Genomic DNA, 13167 nt, shown 5'->3' with positions numbered 1-13167 from the left:
CATGCATTGGATCCCATTATGCCTTTATCTGCACTTGTAGAGAGGGCCAAAAATACATCAGTGATGGGGGAAATGAAGCTGAGAAAAGCATGCTTTAGATCCTTCATCTTTGAGGTTTCCTCAGGAGGTAGCGCTAATTTTGCTACAATGAAAGTCAGTCTATTTCATTTAACAATTAAAATACAGATCAAATATCTGGCTACACTGCACTATTTGGATGCATCTCTGAAGTGAACTGAACAAGAAGGGAGGAAAAACTCTTATAATTATATATGCATGCAGTCTCTTTAAAATTGGGGTGTACTATTTAAAGGGAGTTCTATCCAGAAAAAGGAATGTTTTGACACTTTAACTTGGTGTCCATTTTGAAGAATAATATAATTCTAAGGTGTGATATCATTGCTAATAGAAAAATAGCTTTTTAAAATTTGAAAAGCTTCCATGAATAATACAGGGTAATAACAAAACAAAACATTCACAACAGCAATAGATCTCTAAAGTGCTTATATATACCATCAAAACAATTCAGTATCTTTGAATATTAAAAACTTGGAGTACATTCTCCAGAATATTGGACACTGAATGAAATATTACGAGTAGGAAATTCCTGAAACAGATGTACAATTTCATTTTTAGGGTGTGCTTTTTCTTAAGATCTCTCTCCCCCTCTCGATCTCTTCCTCTCTCTCATATATACATATAGTATGTATGTATTTAATTAATATGCAGTAATATATAAGATAATAGGTGCATATGCGCGCGCACACACACATACACAGTATTCCCTATAAGCACTTATTTTTTAATCACCAAGCAATATAAATGTCAAATATTTTATTAATGTGTATGTTAAGTAAGAAGATATACAGAAAACAATGCTAAGAAGTAATATCAAGGTTAGAGATATGAGCTTCAAGAAGTCAAGACATTTAACCCAAGTTGTATACTTAAGCTAAACTTTTACTTGAAAATGATGTGCGTATAGTATTGATATACTCTGCTATAAATACTACAATCGCTATTAACAGAAAGTTAATAAGCATAGCTGTGAGGAAGAGTTTTTGCAAACTCCAAAAATTTAAGGATTGATAATTTCCCCCACCACAAGTAAGGACCAAAACATTGAAGTTGCATAAGTTTTCACAAAGTACACATCTAGGAAAGATTTAGGGTTATATGTACTTTGTGAAAACTTACATTTTTCTGTAGAGTTATCTTATACTGGAGTAAAGATAGTGTGTTTTCCCCCAATCAACATGGGGAAAGAAACTCGTCATCTTACATTCACATACGAAGAAACCTCATTAAATACATTATCATTGAATTCTGCCGAAGCAGCAAGTGCTCTGTAATGGAAACAAACTGTGAAATTGATTAAATGCAGCCAAGACAGAGCATGGCTATAAAACATATGGCCCACATTAGGCAAACATACTGATGGAAACATTTTTTTTTGTGGTCGTTAAGAAAAATGGGAAGTTGCTTTTGTAAGAGGGAATGGGCTCAGGCCTGGAGGTACTGCAGTACCAGGCTGGCACTCAGATAGGCCAGAGCAAGTTCTGGCATGCTTCCCTGATGCCAAAAATGGAGATGGGAGACTGTCATAAGGCTAGGCTAGTGTAGCCCATCTGAATAAGATAGATGGTAGTGCCTACTGTGCTCAATCCCCCTCAACACTGACTCCTTTTCAAGTCATGGTGAGCCACTACATTGAATGCGTTTTGACTTTTTTCCTCCGACAGCTCAGCTATGCCTTTCTTTCCTCTTTCCAAACATTCTTATTTCTTCACCAACCTTTAATGCCTGGGAAATGTCACCAAATGGAGACCCAAACATTTCACCCAAAATCACTCTGTTTCCCCTTCCCATAGCTTGTTGCTTACGATTAGTTTGGCCCTGTCCTCCATGGGGGTGGAACTGGACCAGGTTGTCCTGTGCCTCATCTGCATATAAAATTTTGGAGGATCCCAGGACTCGTGACCAGAACACCCAATTTCAGTCATGAGTTGATGGCTAATTAGCACAAGGATCCTTTTGTGGGGCATATCTGGAGTACACACACATGCTAAGCTGTGCAGTCCCTATGGCTTAATATGCTGTTGACTCTGCTGGTGCCCAGCCCAATGAACTATATGGTAAATTATGAGCCTTTTGGCTTTGGACTAATACCATGTATAGTTTGTGCTATATATACATAGGTACAAAAATGTTACTTAAAAGTATGTTTATGAAGTATCTGTGCTAAAACTTGCAGCAGTTTCAAAAAAAGTAAAATGCATTAACTGTAGATGAACTAAATTACTACAGGTATGGTTTATTTCAAAATCAGTGTTTTAAAATGTGTCCCTCACATCCAAGTGCTTAAGGAAAGCAGGTTCTGAGAGTAAGGGTTGGGGGAGGAAGGGAAGGGGCTGCAGGGGGAAGAAGTTCTGTGGGGCAAGGGGCCACGTGACTGTCCCCTCCTCTCCCCCTTCCCCCTGGATCTATCTTCCTTGCTGTAGCAATGGAGGGGGACAAATTCAAGGCAAAACTTCCAATAATTAGATTCTGTACTGGGAAAATTATAACAAATGTATAAATTCTTCATGTATAAAATCTAATTATTGGGGGGGTCATCTTATATTCAGAGTAGTTTTATATTCTAGTAAATATGGTAATTTGATTTAGCTTCTTGAACAATTAATTCAGTATCAGAGCTTGCATATATACATTTTATTTTCTGCTCAGAATGTGTGGCTACCAGAGATGTTTCCAAAATCCTTAAACTATATTTTTTCAAGTCAGTGAGGCTAATGATCTCTTCATTGACATCAATAATATGCAACATGGAGTTCATTGGCATTTGTGCTCCAATGTGTGCCAGTGTGAGGGTGCAACTTGCATCTGAGTAATATTTTTTTTGCAAAGGTTTTTAAGTCTGGAATCTGCCAATTCCTCTGGGGAGGAAAATGGAATTTTTTCATGGTCCATAGGCATACTCAGGCTACATGTAGCAGTTAGTCTTTCGCTGTGCACAGGAATAGCCCAATGCTTCAAGGTGTCTGAAAACCTGGATTCCATCATTTGCTGGTCACTGGCGTGCTGCTGGGTGTTGGGCGAGCTCAGAAATTTTTTCTCTATCTTTTTCTTTTATCTGTTAAATAGTGACACAGTGCATTGTACAGCACTGGGATGTCTGGATGAAAAGCATTTTGAGTGGCTCTCAGTATTTTATCTGAACTCCTTCCTTTCTCCCCAGTTATGTCCATCTGAACAATTGGGACTCAGTTTTAATAACTAGCTTTCTTATTTTTAACTTTCTAAAATGTATTTAATTAGTTTGGGTGAAATTAGAATAGGTATTGTTCAGTCGTGAAGAGTTTGATTCACTAACATTTTCAGATATGTATCTCCATGTATCATCCAAGACAAGTTGCAGCATTTAAAACATGTTTGTCTAAATCAAGGATAAGCCGACAATCTTAAATTACTGACTGATGTAATCATGTATTTTGTACCAATATTTATATATATAATTGCATATTTTGAAGTTTTTCTACTATATTTTAGCTTTCTTTTTCTCATGTTTCCTTCTGCTTTTTAAGAGTCCTGGAAGCCAGCATAGCAGAAAATAAAGCAAGCTTGAAGAGGACACATCCAGAAGTGTGGAGTGATTCTCCAAATCCGTATGATCGAAAGCGGCTAGAAAACTGTCCGGTTGGGTTAAAGAATGTTGGCAACACATGCTGGTTTAGTGCAGTTATACAGGTAAGTGTTTTTGTAAAGATCTCTGTTTTTTGCATACTGTTCTTGTACAAAAGGTATTTGTTATAACGGGTAGAATCTTGGCTTTTTTTTGCCCTTCAGCCCAAAGTATAAGGCTCTGAGTGCTCAGTAAAACCAATACTATGTTTACAGAATCTAAAAAAATCTATACTGCTACTTATCGTAGGCTGTAGACTTGCCTGGTTTAGATAAGTGAGACATCATAGTATCTGAAAATATTTCAGAATATTTGAAAATAGCATTATCTTTCAAAGGTAGAGGGTGCTCTCAGTGGCATCTGCAATGTTCTAAGAATATTGGAAAATGAGCGGAGGGAGACCTGAAGGAAGAAAGAGGTGAATGGTTGCCTTGTCTTTGACCAGGGATCCTGGTTTTCGGTGATTAAAAAAATTGCAAATTCTCTGATTAAAACCCCCATAATCTGTGATTAAAATGAAAGGCCCCTCACAGCCCTCCCCACAGCCTCCTGGCCCTGCTGGTGACTCTCACTCCTCCCACAGCCCCCCAGTCCTGATAGTGTCCCTCACCCCCAACTCACAGCCCTCTGCCCCCACACCCCCAGCCCTCTCAGAGGGGGCCCCCAACTGCCAGGGCTGTGGGGCCAGGGACCCAGGTCTGCAGCCCACTGCCTCCAGCAGGAGGTGGTGGCTGCTGCAGCAGAGCAGAGCCCAATGCCCTGCCCTGCTGCCTGCCTGCTGTTGTCTTGGTTGTGGGGAGGGGTGGGCAGTTCCCTGCCACTGCGTGCACTCCCAGGGGGGCAGAGGGGACCTATGCCTCCGAGATCTGTGCACAGGGCAGGAGTGGGCTGTGCGCTGTGCGATGCCTAAAGCGTCCCCTGAGCATGTTGCAGCAGTGTGGGGCATAACCCTGTGCCGCTGCCCGGCTGCTGCTCTGCACACAGGGGACGCCTCTCTAGGGAAGCATGGAGCTTGCAGTGGCAAGGAGATCCCCACACAGCCCTGCTGTTCCCTGCAGTGCTGGGTCGCACCTGCTGAGCTGCAGAGGCCCCAGGGGAGGGCAACAGGGTGGGGAGGCTATACCCCCACCCTTTGGATGAGCTGTCCACAGACTTGTCCAACTCCATTCCGGGGCCCTGTGGCCACGCAGCCCCAAGCCCTACGCACTGCCCAGACCTGCCCAGCTCCCTCCCTCTCTCCCTATGGGGGCCTCAATCCGCCTTCCCCCCCACTTACTGGTCACGTGCGTATGCATGCAAATGGCACCCCCTGCCTGACTGCCCTTCTCCCACTCCCCCCAACTCCTTTCAGGCTGGAATTCAGCCAGCTGGCAGTCAGCTCTTTGCAAAACTGCAGAATCTGTAGGTTTCTCCCCTAAAATGAGCAATCCACATTTTCCTCCAGTAAAGGGTAAAATCTGGGATTTTCTCCATTTTTCTGTGGGAAACAGAAAACCCGGGTCCCTGCTGATGATACAGTTTTATGGAGATGTTGCAATCCCTTCAGCGAGCAGTGAATCATTTATAGGGCAGCAGTAAAGTGTGTGCACAGAAAAAGAGGAGATGGATGATAGGCAGGAATTTGGGAAGGAGAAAAGGGCCAATGCCTAGTCATGTTGTTTTGAGTTAATTTGGCTAATCCAGTCAATGTGTACGTGCAATTATTGTGTTAATCTGTGTATGTACAGCTGATGGGAAGATGTTAATTATGTGTATCAGTAATTTTTAAAAGATGTAGAATCACAACATCAGAAGCATTTAAGAGCTGTCATTGTGATTTTTTTTTTAGGTTAGTAAAGCAGTGAAAGCAGTTTTCGGTAGTCATTATTGGTATGCCAGGAAATTAAGGTTGAAATTAGACTAGAAGTGTTGAGTAGAATTAGACTTGAAGTATTGTTAGCATGGTTAAATGAGAAATAGATCTGGCTGTGAAGCCAATAGGGATAGCAACTTTTTGTCACTGCAGGATTGCATTATGAATTGGTTGTATTGCTGTAGAAACATGCCAGAGCTATTCTGACTTATGCAGGAAAGACCAAATTCTGCCCCTTGTACTCATTGTGAAATACCTTTTCAGTGAGCAGTCCTATTAAGTGTAGTAGGCTTCCTTGAAAGGAAAGGTATTGATCAAATGGATAGGTGTGTCACCATATCCTTATTTGAGTAAAACTTAATATGCTAGTAGTGAATGTAATATATTTTTTGTATATAATACTTATGAAGTGGTAGGATTTAGTAAAAACCGAAGCACTGACATTTAAATTTCTATTTATTTTCATGGGTATTTCCAAAAGTATATGTCACCGGAGGGGGGAAGCAGGAGGGTGCTTTGTGAAAATCACCAAGACAAGTTTCTTCAATAATCTACAGCAATTCTCTATGCAGAGTACTGTCTGATATGTTAAAACATACTTGATACATCATTTTCTTTATCTCTGCTTTTTGACAAATTGAATTAAAACCATGATATTTCAAACACACTTTTTTAAAACCTGAATTGCAGCTAACATCTTGCACTGTAAAGAGGGAGGGGGAGAGAAAATGAAAAAAAATGCACCTTGCTGTTCCTTTTGTTCTGTGTGTGGTCTTTCATGACTTGAATGGTGAACACAGCCCAGTTAGTTTCTTATTTTGCTTTTAGCCCCTCTTATCTCTTCCAGGGTCTTGTAAACTAACTGAATGCTAACGTGTCTGAATTTTATACTTTCCTGAAATTCTTCAGCTCTGTGTGGGGGTGTGTGGGTGCCCGCACATTGTTTCTTTTTAATAGGAACATTGCTTTGATGTTGGAAAGCAGGTTTATTTTACCCCCAACATTTACAAAATGCTTTAGCATCCCATTAACTTGTTGCTTTACCAACATCTCATTTACAGATTGCTTTCAATCTTTTTGGAAATTTGACAGTATTGTTGTAAGTACTTTTTTAAAAAAAAATGTTAAATGTCAACTTTTTCAGGATATATTTTTTGTGTCCTCTGAGTTTCATTCTGTTAACCAGTGGGAACACTGAATTGTGACAGTTACGTTCAGCATAGATTTCTATGCTATGATCTCATGTTAAGTAACGCCCTTGTGCAACTTTATACCTTGAAAATGGATTATAAAGAGGACAGGCCAGATTTTATGGTCATCACTCATACTGTGAAATCTCTTGCATTCACAATTACAGTATTAGAACTTGGTAGACTGTTCGTAATTGTTCAGAACCAGAAAAAATCAGTCTAAATAAAAATATATTTTTGTTTGATTTTTCTTAATCTATATTGTTGAAAACATGGGTTAAGTGTTGTCAGTCAACTAGGGAGAATTATGTTTCAAACAACCATACCAGTAAACTACATGTAGTTTAATTTTGGATGTTATCTAATCCAGTATTTATTTAACTGCAGGATGGATGGACTTCTTGGCTTGCATCAGCTATGTTGAAAGTATTTCAAGCTTTCTTAGGAGCACTTTGAAACCTGACACATTTGATTAGTTAACATTAGATATTATTGATCTCTCTGTTTTTCATTTTTGTTTAGATTATGTTACATAGTATATTAGAAAAACTCATAAACAAAACAATCTCTTTTCCCTATCCTACATTGTAGAAACGCTTGCAGGTTTAAGAATTTTAATGTATCGCTTATTTCAGGCAGTATTGTTTTATTTTCTCACTATCTGCCCATTGTTCATCTAATTTTTACTTGAATATGATGATTAATAGCTAATTCCAAATGAATTTGAAAGAGTAAATTATTTAAAACTTTCAGTTATAGATGGGTGGCAGCAAAAATTTGTGGGGAAGACTGATCATCTCTAGAAATTATTTTATATGTAGATCATATACAAAAGGATTTTTATCTCTTCATTATGGATAGGGAAAATGTGTCTTTGCAAATATAACATATTTGCAAGCCAAAGTGTAAAATATACAAGCCCACTATAAACTAATACTGCATATTAATGTTCTGTAGCTTTAATATAAGTCCCATTAAGGATTCCATATAAAAAATACAATGTTTAAACTCGATCCAAACTACAAATACATTCTTACTGGTGGGGGGCAGGGGGTATAAGATAAAAAAAGCTGGGATAAAACAAGCATTTCTTCCTTCTCTTACCTGCCAAGACAAGACTTAAATCCTGGCGAGGTGTGAGCCGTGGGGTACCCCAGGGCTTAGTCCTCGGGCCCTCACTGTTTAACATCTTCATCAGCGACTTGGACGAGGGGTGGAAAGCACACTGTCCAAGTTTGCTGATGACACTAAGGTGTGGGGTGAGGTGGACACAGTTGAAGGGTGAGAGAGGCTGCAAACAGATTTAGACAGACTACAAAAGTGGGCAGATGAGAATAGGATGGGGTTCAATGTAGACAAATGCAGGGTGCTGCACCTTGGGAAAAGGAATCCACAGCATACATACAGGCTGGGGAGTTCCCCTCTTGAAAGCACAGAGGTGGAACGGGATCTTGGAGTCATTATTGACTCCAAGATGAACATGAGCTGCCAATGCCAGACCGCAGCCAGCAAGGCCAGCCATACCTTGCCATGCATCCAAAGGTGCATCTCAAGCCGGTCCAGAGAGGTGATGCTCCCCCTCTGTGCGACTTTGGTCAGGCCGCAGTTGGAGTACTGTGTCCAGTACTGGGCGCCACGCTTCAAGAGGGATGTGGCCAGCCTGGAGAGCATTCAGAGGAGGGCCACCCGCTTGGTGAGAGGGCAGCAGGACAGGCCCTACAAGGAGAGACTGAGGGACCTGAACCTGTTCAGCCTCAGCAAAAAGAGGCTGAGGAGGGGATCTGATGGCTGCCTACAAACTCCTCAGGGAAGATCAACAGCAAATAGGTAGAGCCCTTTTCTCCCCAGCACCACGTGGGATGCCGAGGAACAATGGTACTAAGCTGGTGGAGGATAGGTTTAGGTTAGAGATCAGAAGGCAATATTTTACAGTTAGGGTGGCCAAAATCTGGAACCAACTTCCCAGGGAAGTGGTCCTCGCCCCTACTTTGGGCAAATTCAAGAGGAGGTTGGATGATCACCTGTCCGGGGTCTTGTGAACCCAGCATTCACTCCTGCCTTATGTATTGAAGTAGACCTTGGACATGACAGTTAGGACAGGCCCATGATGGCCATAGGAAGATGTTTTCTCTTCCTAAAAGTTTACAGCCTAAAACCTTGATTTGCAAAACTCTCTCCTGTTGAGACCCATGGGGCTACTCTTTTGTATGTAAATCTAGCCATGTGTGCAGTCTGTAAATCTAGTTTAGTATGTAAGATAAGGGCTTACCTTAGGTTGTAAGTAGTTATAGAGAAGGGTTGAAGGGGATCAAGGTATGATATAAAATGAGTGGTTATGAACAGTTAGAAGTTTGTGCAACTTACTGATTCCCTGGTGTTTTAATTAATATATTGCAAAAAACAGCTATTAGTAATTCTGTGCTTAAAGGTTGATTTAAATATTGTCTAGTAAGTATCGTCTAGAGGAGAAATGCATTGAACAATGAGGACAAAACAAAATACAGATTAGTTGCATATTCTACGAGCCCTGTCCATATAGTGCAATGAGACAGGGTCCTTCCTGTGTGAAGAAGAAAAATCCTGTGTGGTTACATGCATTATGGTTGCCAGCTGTGCTGTACTTCACTCTTTTTATATTATCCCTCTTGCATTGCAGCAACAGGTGATGGGGCTGGCTCAGTTTGCAAAATGTAATTCTGCTTCCCTTAAATGGACCTCCTGATTGCAAGCTCCATGTTTCCCAATCACATTAACCAACTGGCCTACTTGAGTTTTGCCCCCATAAACCTTTTCCTTTGATAGCCCATGGCAATGGCTGATTAGTGACTCAAACACCTGTCTTAAAACAAATCTTTGTTTATTTGACTCAAATATATATAGTATACAGTAGAGTCCTGCACATGCAATTCCACCTACCTATGCCTTTGTCTGCTTTTTTTAACCAGCAACCAGGGTCAGCTGGTCTTAGGGAATTTGTAAGGAAAGACTGTCATTCTTGCAACATCCTATCCATCAGTCTGCATCTGCCTGCATGTTTGTCAGCTCCTTGGCAGCCTCTCATCCTTCCTGAGGCCAGCATCTTTAGTGTTTAGGATCTTAGGCATCAGACTTGGGAAGATTTGAATCTGTCTTCTATCTGATGAATCATAATGTGAACACATTAGGGGGTGAAACTAAGAATAATCATGTAATCATAGTTCTGGCACTTGCTGACCTTTGAGTGCTTGAATTGACATCCTTTAACGTATCTTCATTTGCAGGTCCTTTTGGTTTCTTTCTTTTGGAAAAAGAGAGAAACTGAGGAAAGAGGAAAAAAACCCCAAACAGTTTGATCATGTGCCAAAAGATTGAAGCCCACATTGTTAGCTAGGTTTAAACCTGTAAATCTATTGCACAGATGTATAATAATATCTAAATATATACAAAACCATGTTTTACAGTTCTTTCACAGATTTTTGCTGAGATCAGGTGGGTGGTGTGATGCAAGTGTCCTGGGGTTCTGTTTCAGGCTTCGAAGAAGAGCTAGTGCCAGTGGACACAGATGTCTAAAATGCAGTGCCCTATGCGCTCCAAACTTCTCTCCTTCCAGTTCTGTCTCCTGTGTCTTGTTCTAGCCTCTAGGCTTAGATAGTCCAAGTCTCACCCTGTATTTTGTCTCCCATCCCCCTCATCCTGTTACACCTATTAGTTCCCAGTGCAGGTCTCCCTCCAGTTCCTCACTCCCCTTTCTCATTTTCCTCCTATGGTTCTTCTTCCAGTTTTTCTTTCCTCTTTCCATTCATGCTGTCTGGGTAGAGCAGGAGTCTATTACCTACAGTTGATGGACAGATCAAGCCTGCAAAGAAGTTTTGTCTAGCCTACATTGTATTTAGTTACAAATTCAGCGGCAATGTGGTGGATGGTTGCATGTGCGTTAGGATGTCAGTGGCTGGGGGAACTCGTGGTTGTGAGGGGATTGGATCAGTGGTTTGCTTGGAAGCACATAGCAATTCAGTGGCAAATGGGAAGGAGCAGTTGACTCAGAAGCAGCAGCCCATTTTTGATGTGAGCTGCAGTAATTTTGGCCTGCTGTGCCTAAAAGCTTATCAACCTCTGGCTTAGAGCCTTCTTGTTGTGCAAGTTCCACTTTCAAGCAGTGTAGTAAAACCAACTAAAATCAGAGCTCCATTATGCAGAGCAATGGGGGCCCACCGTTTTGGCAGGCTTGCCACAAATTAGCCCCGCACTCTTCCTGAGTGTCACTCTGACCCTCTTCCCCTCCCTATCTGCTGCTCTGTCTGCTTTCTTCGCTGTGCTCCCTGCCTAACCTGCAATTTTGCTTTCTGCTCACTGCCCTACCTGCCACTATGCTGTCTGCTCTCTCTCCCCAATCTGCCATGTGCTGCATAGAGAGCCTGCCCATGCCACTTGTGGCACTTGTGCCATAGGCTGGCCACTCCTTTAGGGTTCAAGAACACAACAGTAGGTTCTGTCCCAGGCAGCTTTAAAACATGAATAGGTGGGAGAAAGCATATAACACATAAGCAGAAAGAACAGTGTAATGGCAGTAACTGAGAAACTATTATGTCTCCACAATTTTTTGAGGGATAGAGATTGGGCTTAATTGAGAGGGAATAAACTAAGAGGAAAGAGAAATGAAAGGAGTGAGTGTACATTGAAAGAAAGAGTGGCAAAGGACACAAGGCAGCTGTTCATCTGGTCCCAGTTGGAAGGTTAAATGCTGGCAAAATTATAAAGTCCCTGTTTTCAGTTTATAATAAAGTGATAAAAACTTAAGTAATCAATAGTGCTACTGCCTCTGTCTATAGTAAAATATTTTTCTATTTAGTTATAGCATAAATAAGGCAGTAAATAACTGTCTTTGGGCAGTGATCCCACTGCAGTATGTACCTTTTAGGTTTAATATTGTATTTAAACTTGTACACAGAATAGATGCATTAAGACTACAGCCACATTTGCTACCTCTGCACTTCTCATATACTTACAGAATTTGAAAGCTTTAACCATATAAGGAAATGTTGGCAGTTATGTCGTCTTATACTTGGTGATGAATCTTTACTTAGCTTTGAGAATAAGTTAAGAGTAGAGGCTGACTGGTAGTTTTCATTGTTTGCCAAGACCACGGTGTGCACTAATTATTTTGGGGAACTTCCAATTTATACTTACTTTACTGCCTTCTAAATTTCATGTTGTTTTCAGCTATTAAATGTTCTATAAATAGTAGCCTGGTAACACTGCTGTGAGCTATTTATTTAAAACTGTTGATTTAACCCAGGTTTGCTAATGTTCTTAATTTAGTTTAACTTTTCGGTATCAAAACCGTTTCCCATCTTGCTTGTTATTCTTATAACTTTTAGAAGAAAGCACAACAACCTGAAACTGAATGCTGTTAATTTTTAACTTGTTGAGAACACTGAATCATTGAACGAAAACAGGCAGCAACACCTAATAAAGCTGTGGGTTGAATTATTTTCCCCAAAGGTGCAAAGATCTATGGCTAAATTTTCTACAGAACGTGAAAAAGCTTAAGCATTTCGGTTCTCCTTCCCTTTCTATTCTCCCTTCCACTTACCTTTCCTTCTGCATAGGTTTTGTTGTGCTGTACTGTTTGCCCTATGATATAGGAACATATCTGTCCACAGGGGTTTTGTTTTGGAGATAAAAACTCTTTGGATGCTTTTCCTGTAAGTTTAAAAATGATCTGGCTCAAGTCCCAGTTGTTTAAGTTATCCTTCCACCACAATCTGTCTCTCCTTCCCTCTGCCCTTGCCTCCAAACAAATGAAGATTTTCAGGAAGTTTTCTAACTTTGTCAGCACCTCAGATAAGGCTACGGATAGAATTACTCTGGTCTTTCCCCTGTTAGTAGGAAATAATGTATAGAGCCGTTGTTTCCTGTGAACAGTTTTGTTGCTGCTAAGTTCTCCTGCTACCTTTATTCCCCTTGTAATTGCTTTCTCGACTTCCTGCAGGAGGGTACTAGCACATTTTCAGCAATCAGTTCCCTTCAAATTTAAACTTCTGCCCTTAATGCAATTCAAGAATGATTTGCAATCCTTTTGGTTTAAAACTGGTTAATTGCTCCATAGTGCCTCAGAATGGTTGTGTGATCTTTTCTAAGGGATTATGTTAATACTGATTATACCTATTATAGTAGTACCTGCAATAGAAACCCATTGTGCAAGATATTGTATAAATATGCAGGAACAGACAGTCCCCATCCCACAGTATTTAAAGTATAAATAGATGGGGGAAAATATATAACACAGAAGTAGAGTGAACAGCAGACAAACAGCATGTTATTTTCATTCAATGTAGAGAGCTAGTTAAGAGGGTAAAAGGAAATGGGAAGAGAAGTGAAGAGAAAGAGAGATGATGTTAAAAGGAAGGGCTGGTGAGGGAGCAGACCTGTAAAAAAAAAAAAAAAAAAAAAAAAAAAAAAAA

The 13167-nt window shown here is 40.5% G+C and overlaps 1 protein-coding gene across 1 annotated transcript in view; it reads left to right on the top strand.

The window, feature by feature from the left end:
* Nucleotides 1-13167, top strand: part of USP25 (ubiquitin specific peptidase 25) — a 183636-nt gene that overhangs the window by 63823 nt on the left and 106646 nt on the right. Inside the window, exon 6 of the mRNA XM_019523898.1 lies at nucleotides 3585-3747. Within this exon, the coding sequence (XP_019379443.1) occupies nucleotides 3585-3747 (163 nt within the window). The remainder of the gene's footprint in view (nucleotides 1-3584; nucleotides 3748-13167) is intronic.

Source organism: Gavialis gangeticus, unplaced genomic scaffold (genome assembly GCF_001723915.1).
Source record: "Gavialis gangeticus isolate Ggan-Ray unplaced genomic scaffold, GavGan_comp1, whole genome shotgun sequence".
NCBI lineage: Eukaryota > Metazoa > Chordata > Crocodylia > Gavialidae > Gavialis > Gavialis gangeticus.
Note: the sequence above shows the minus strand (reverse complement) of the source record. Positions and strands in the feature narration are given on the sequence as shown.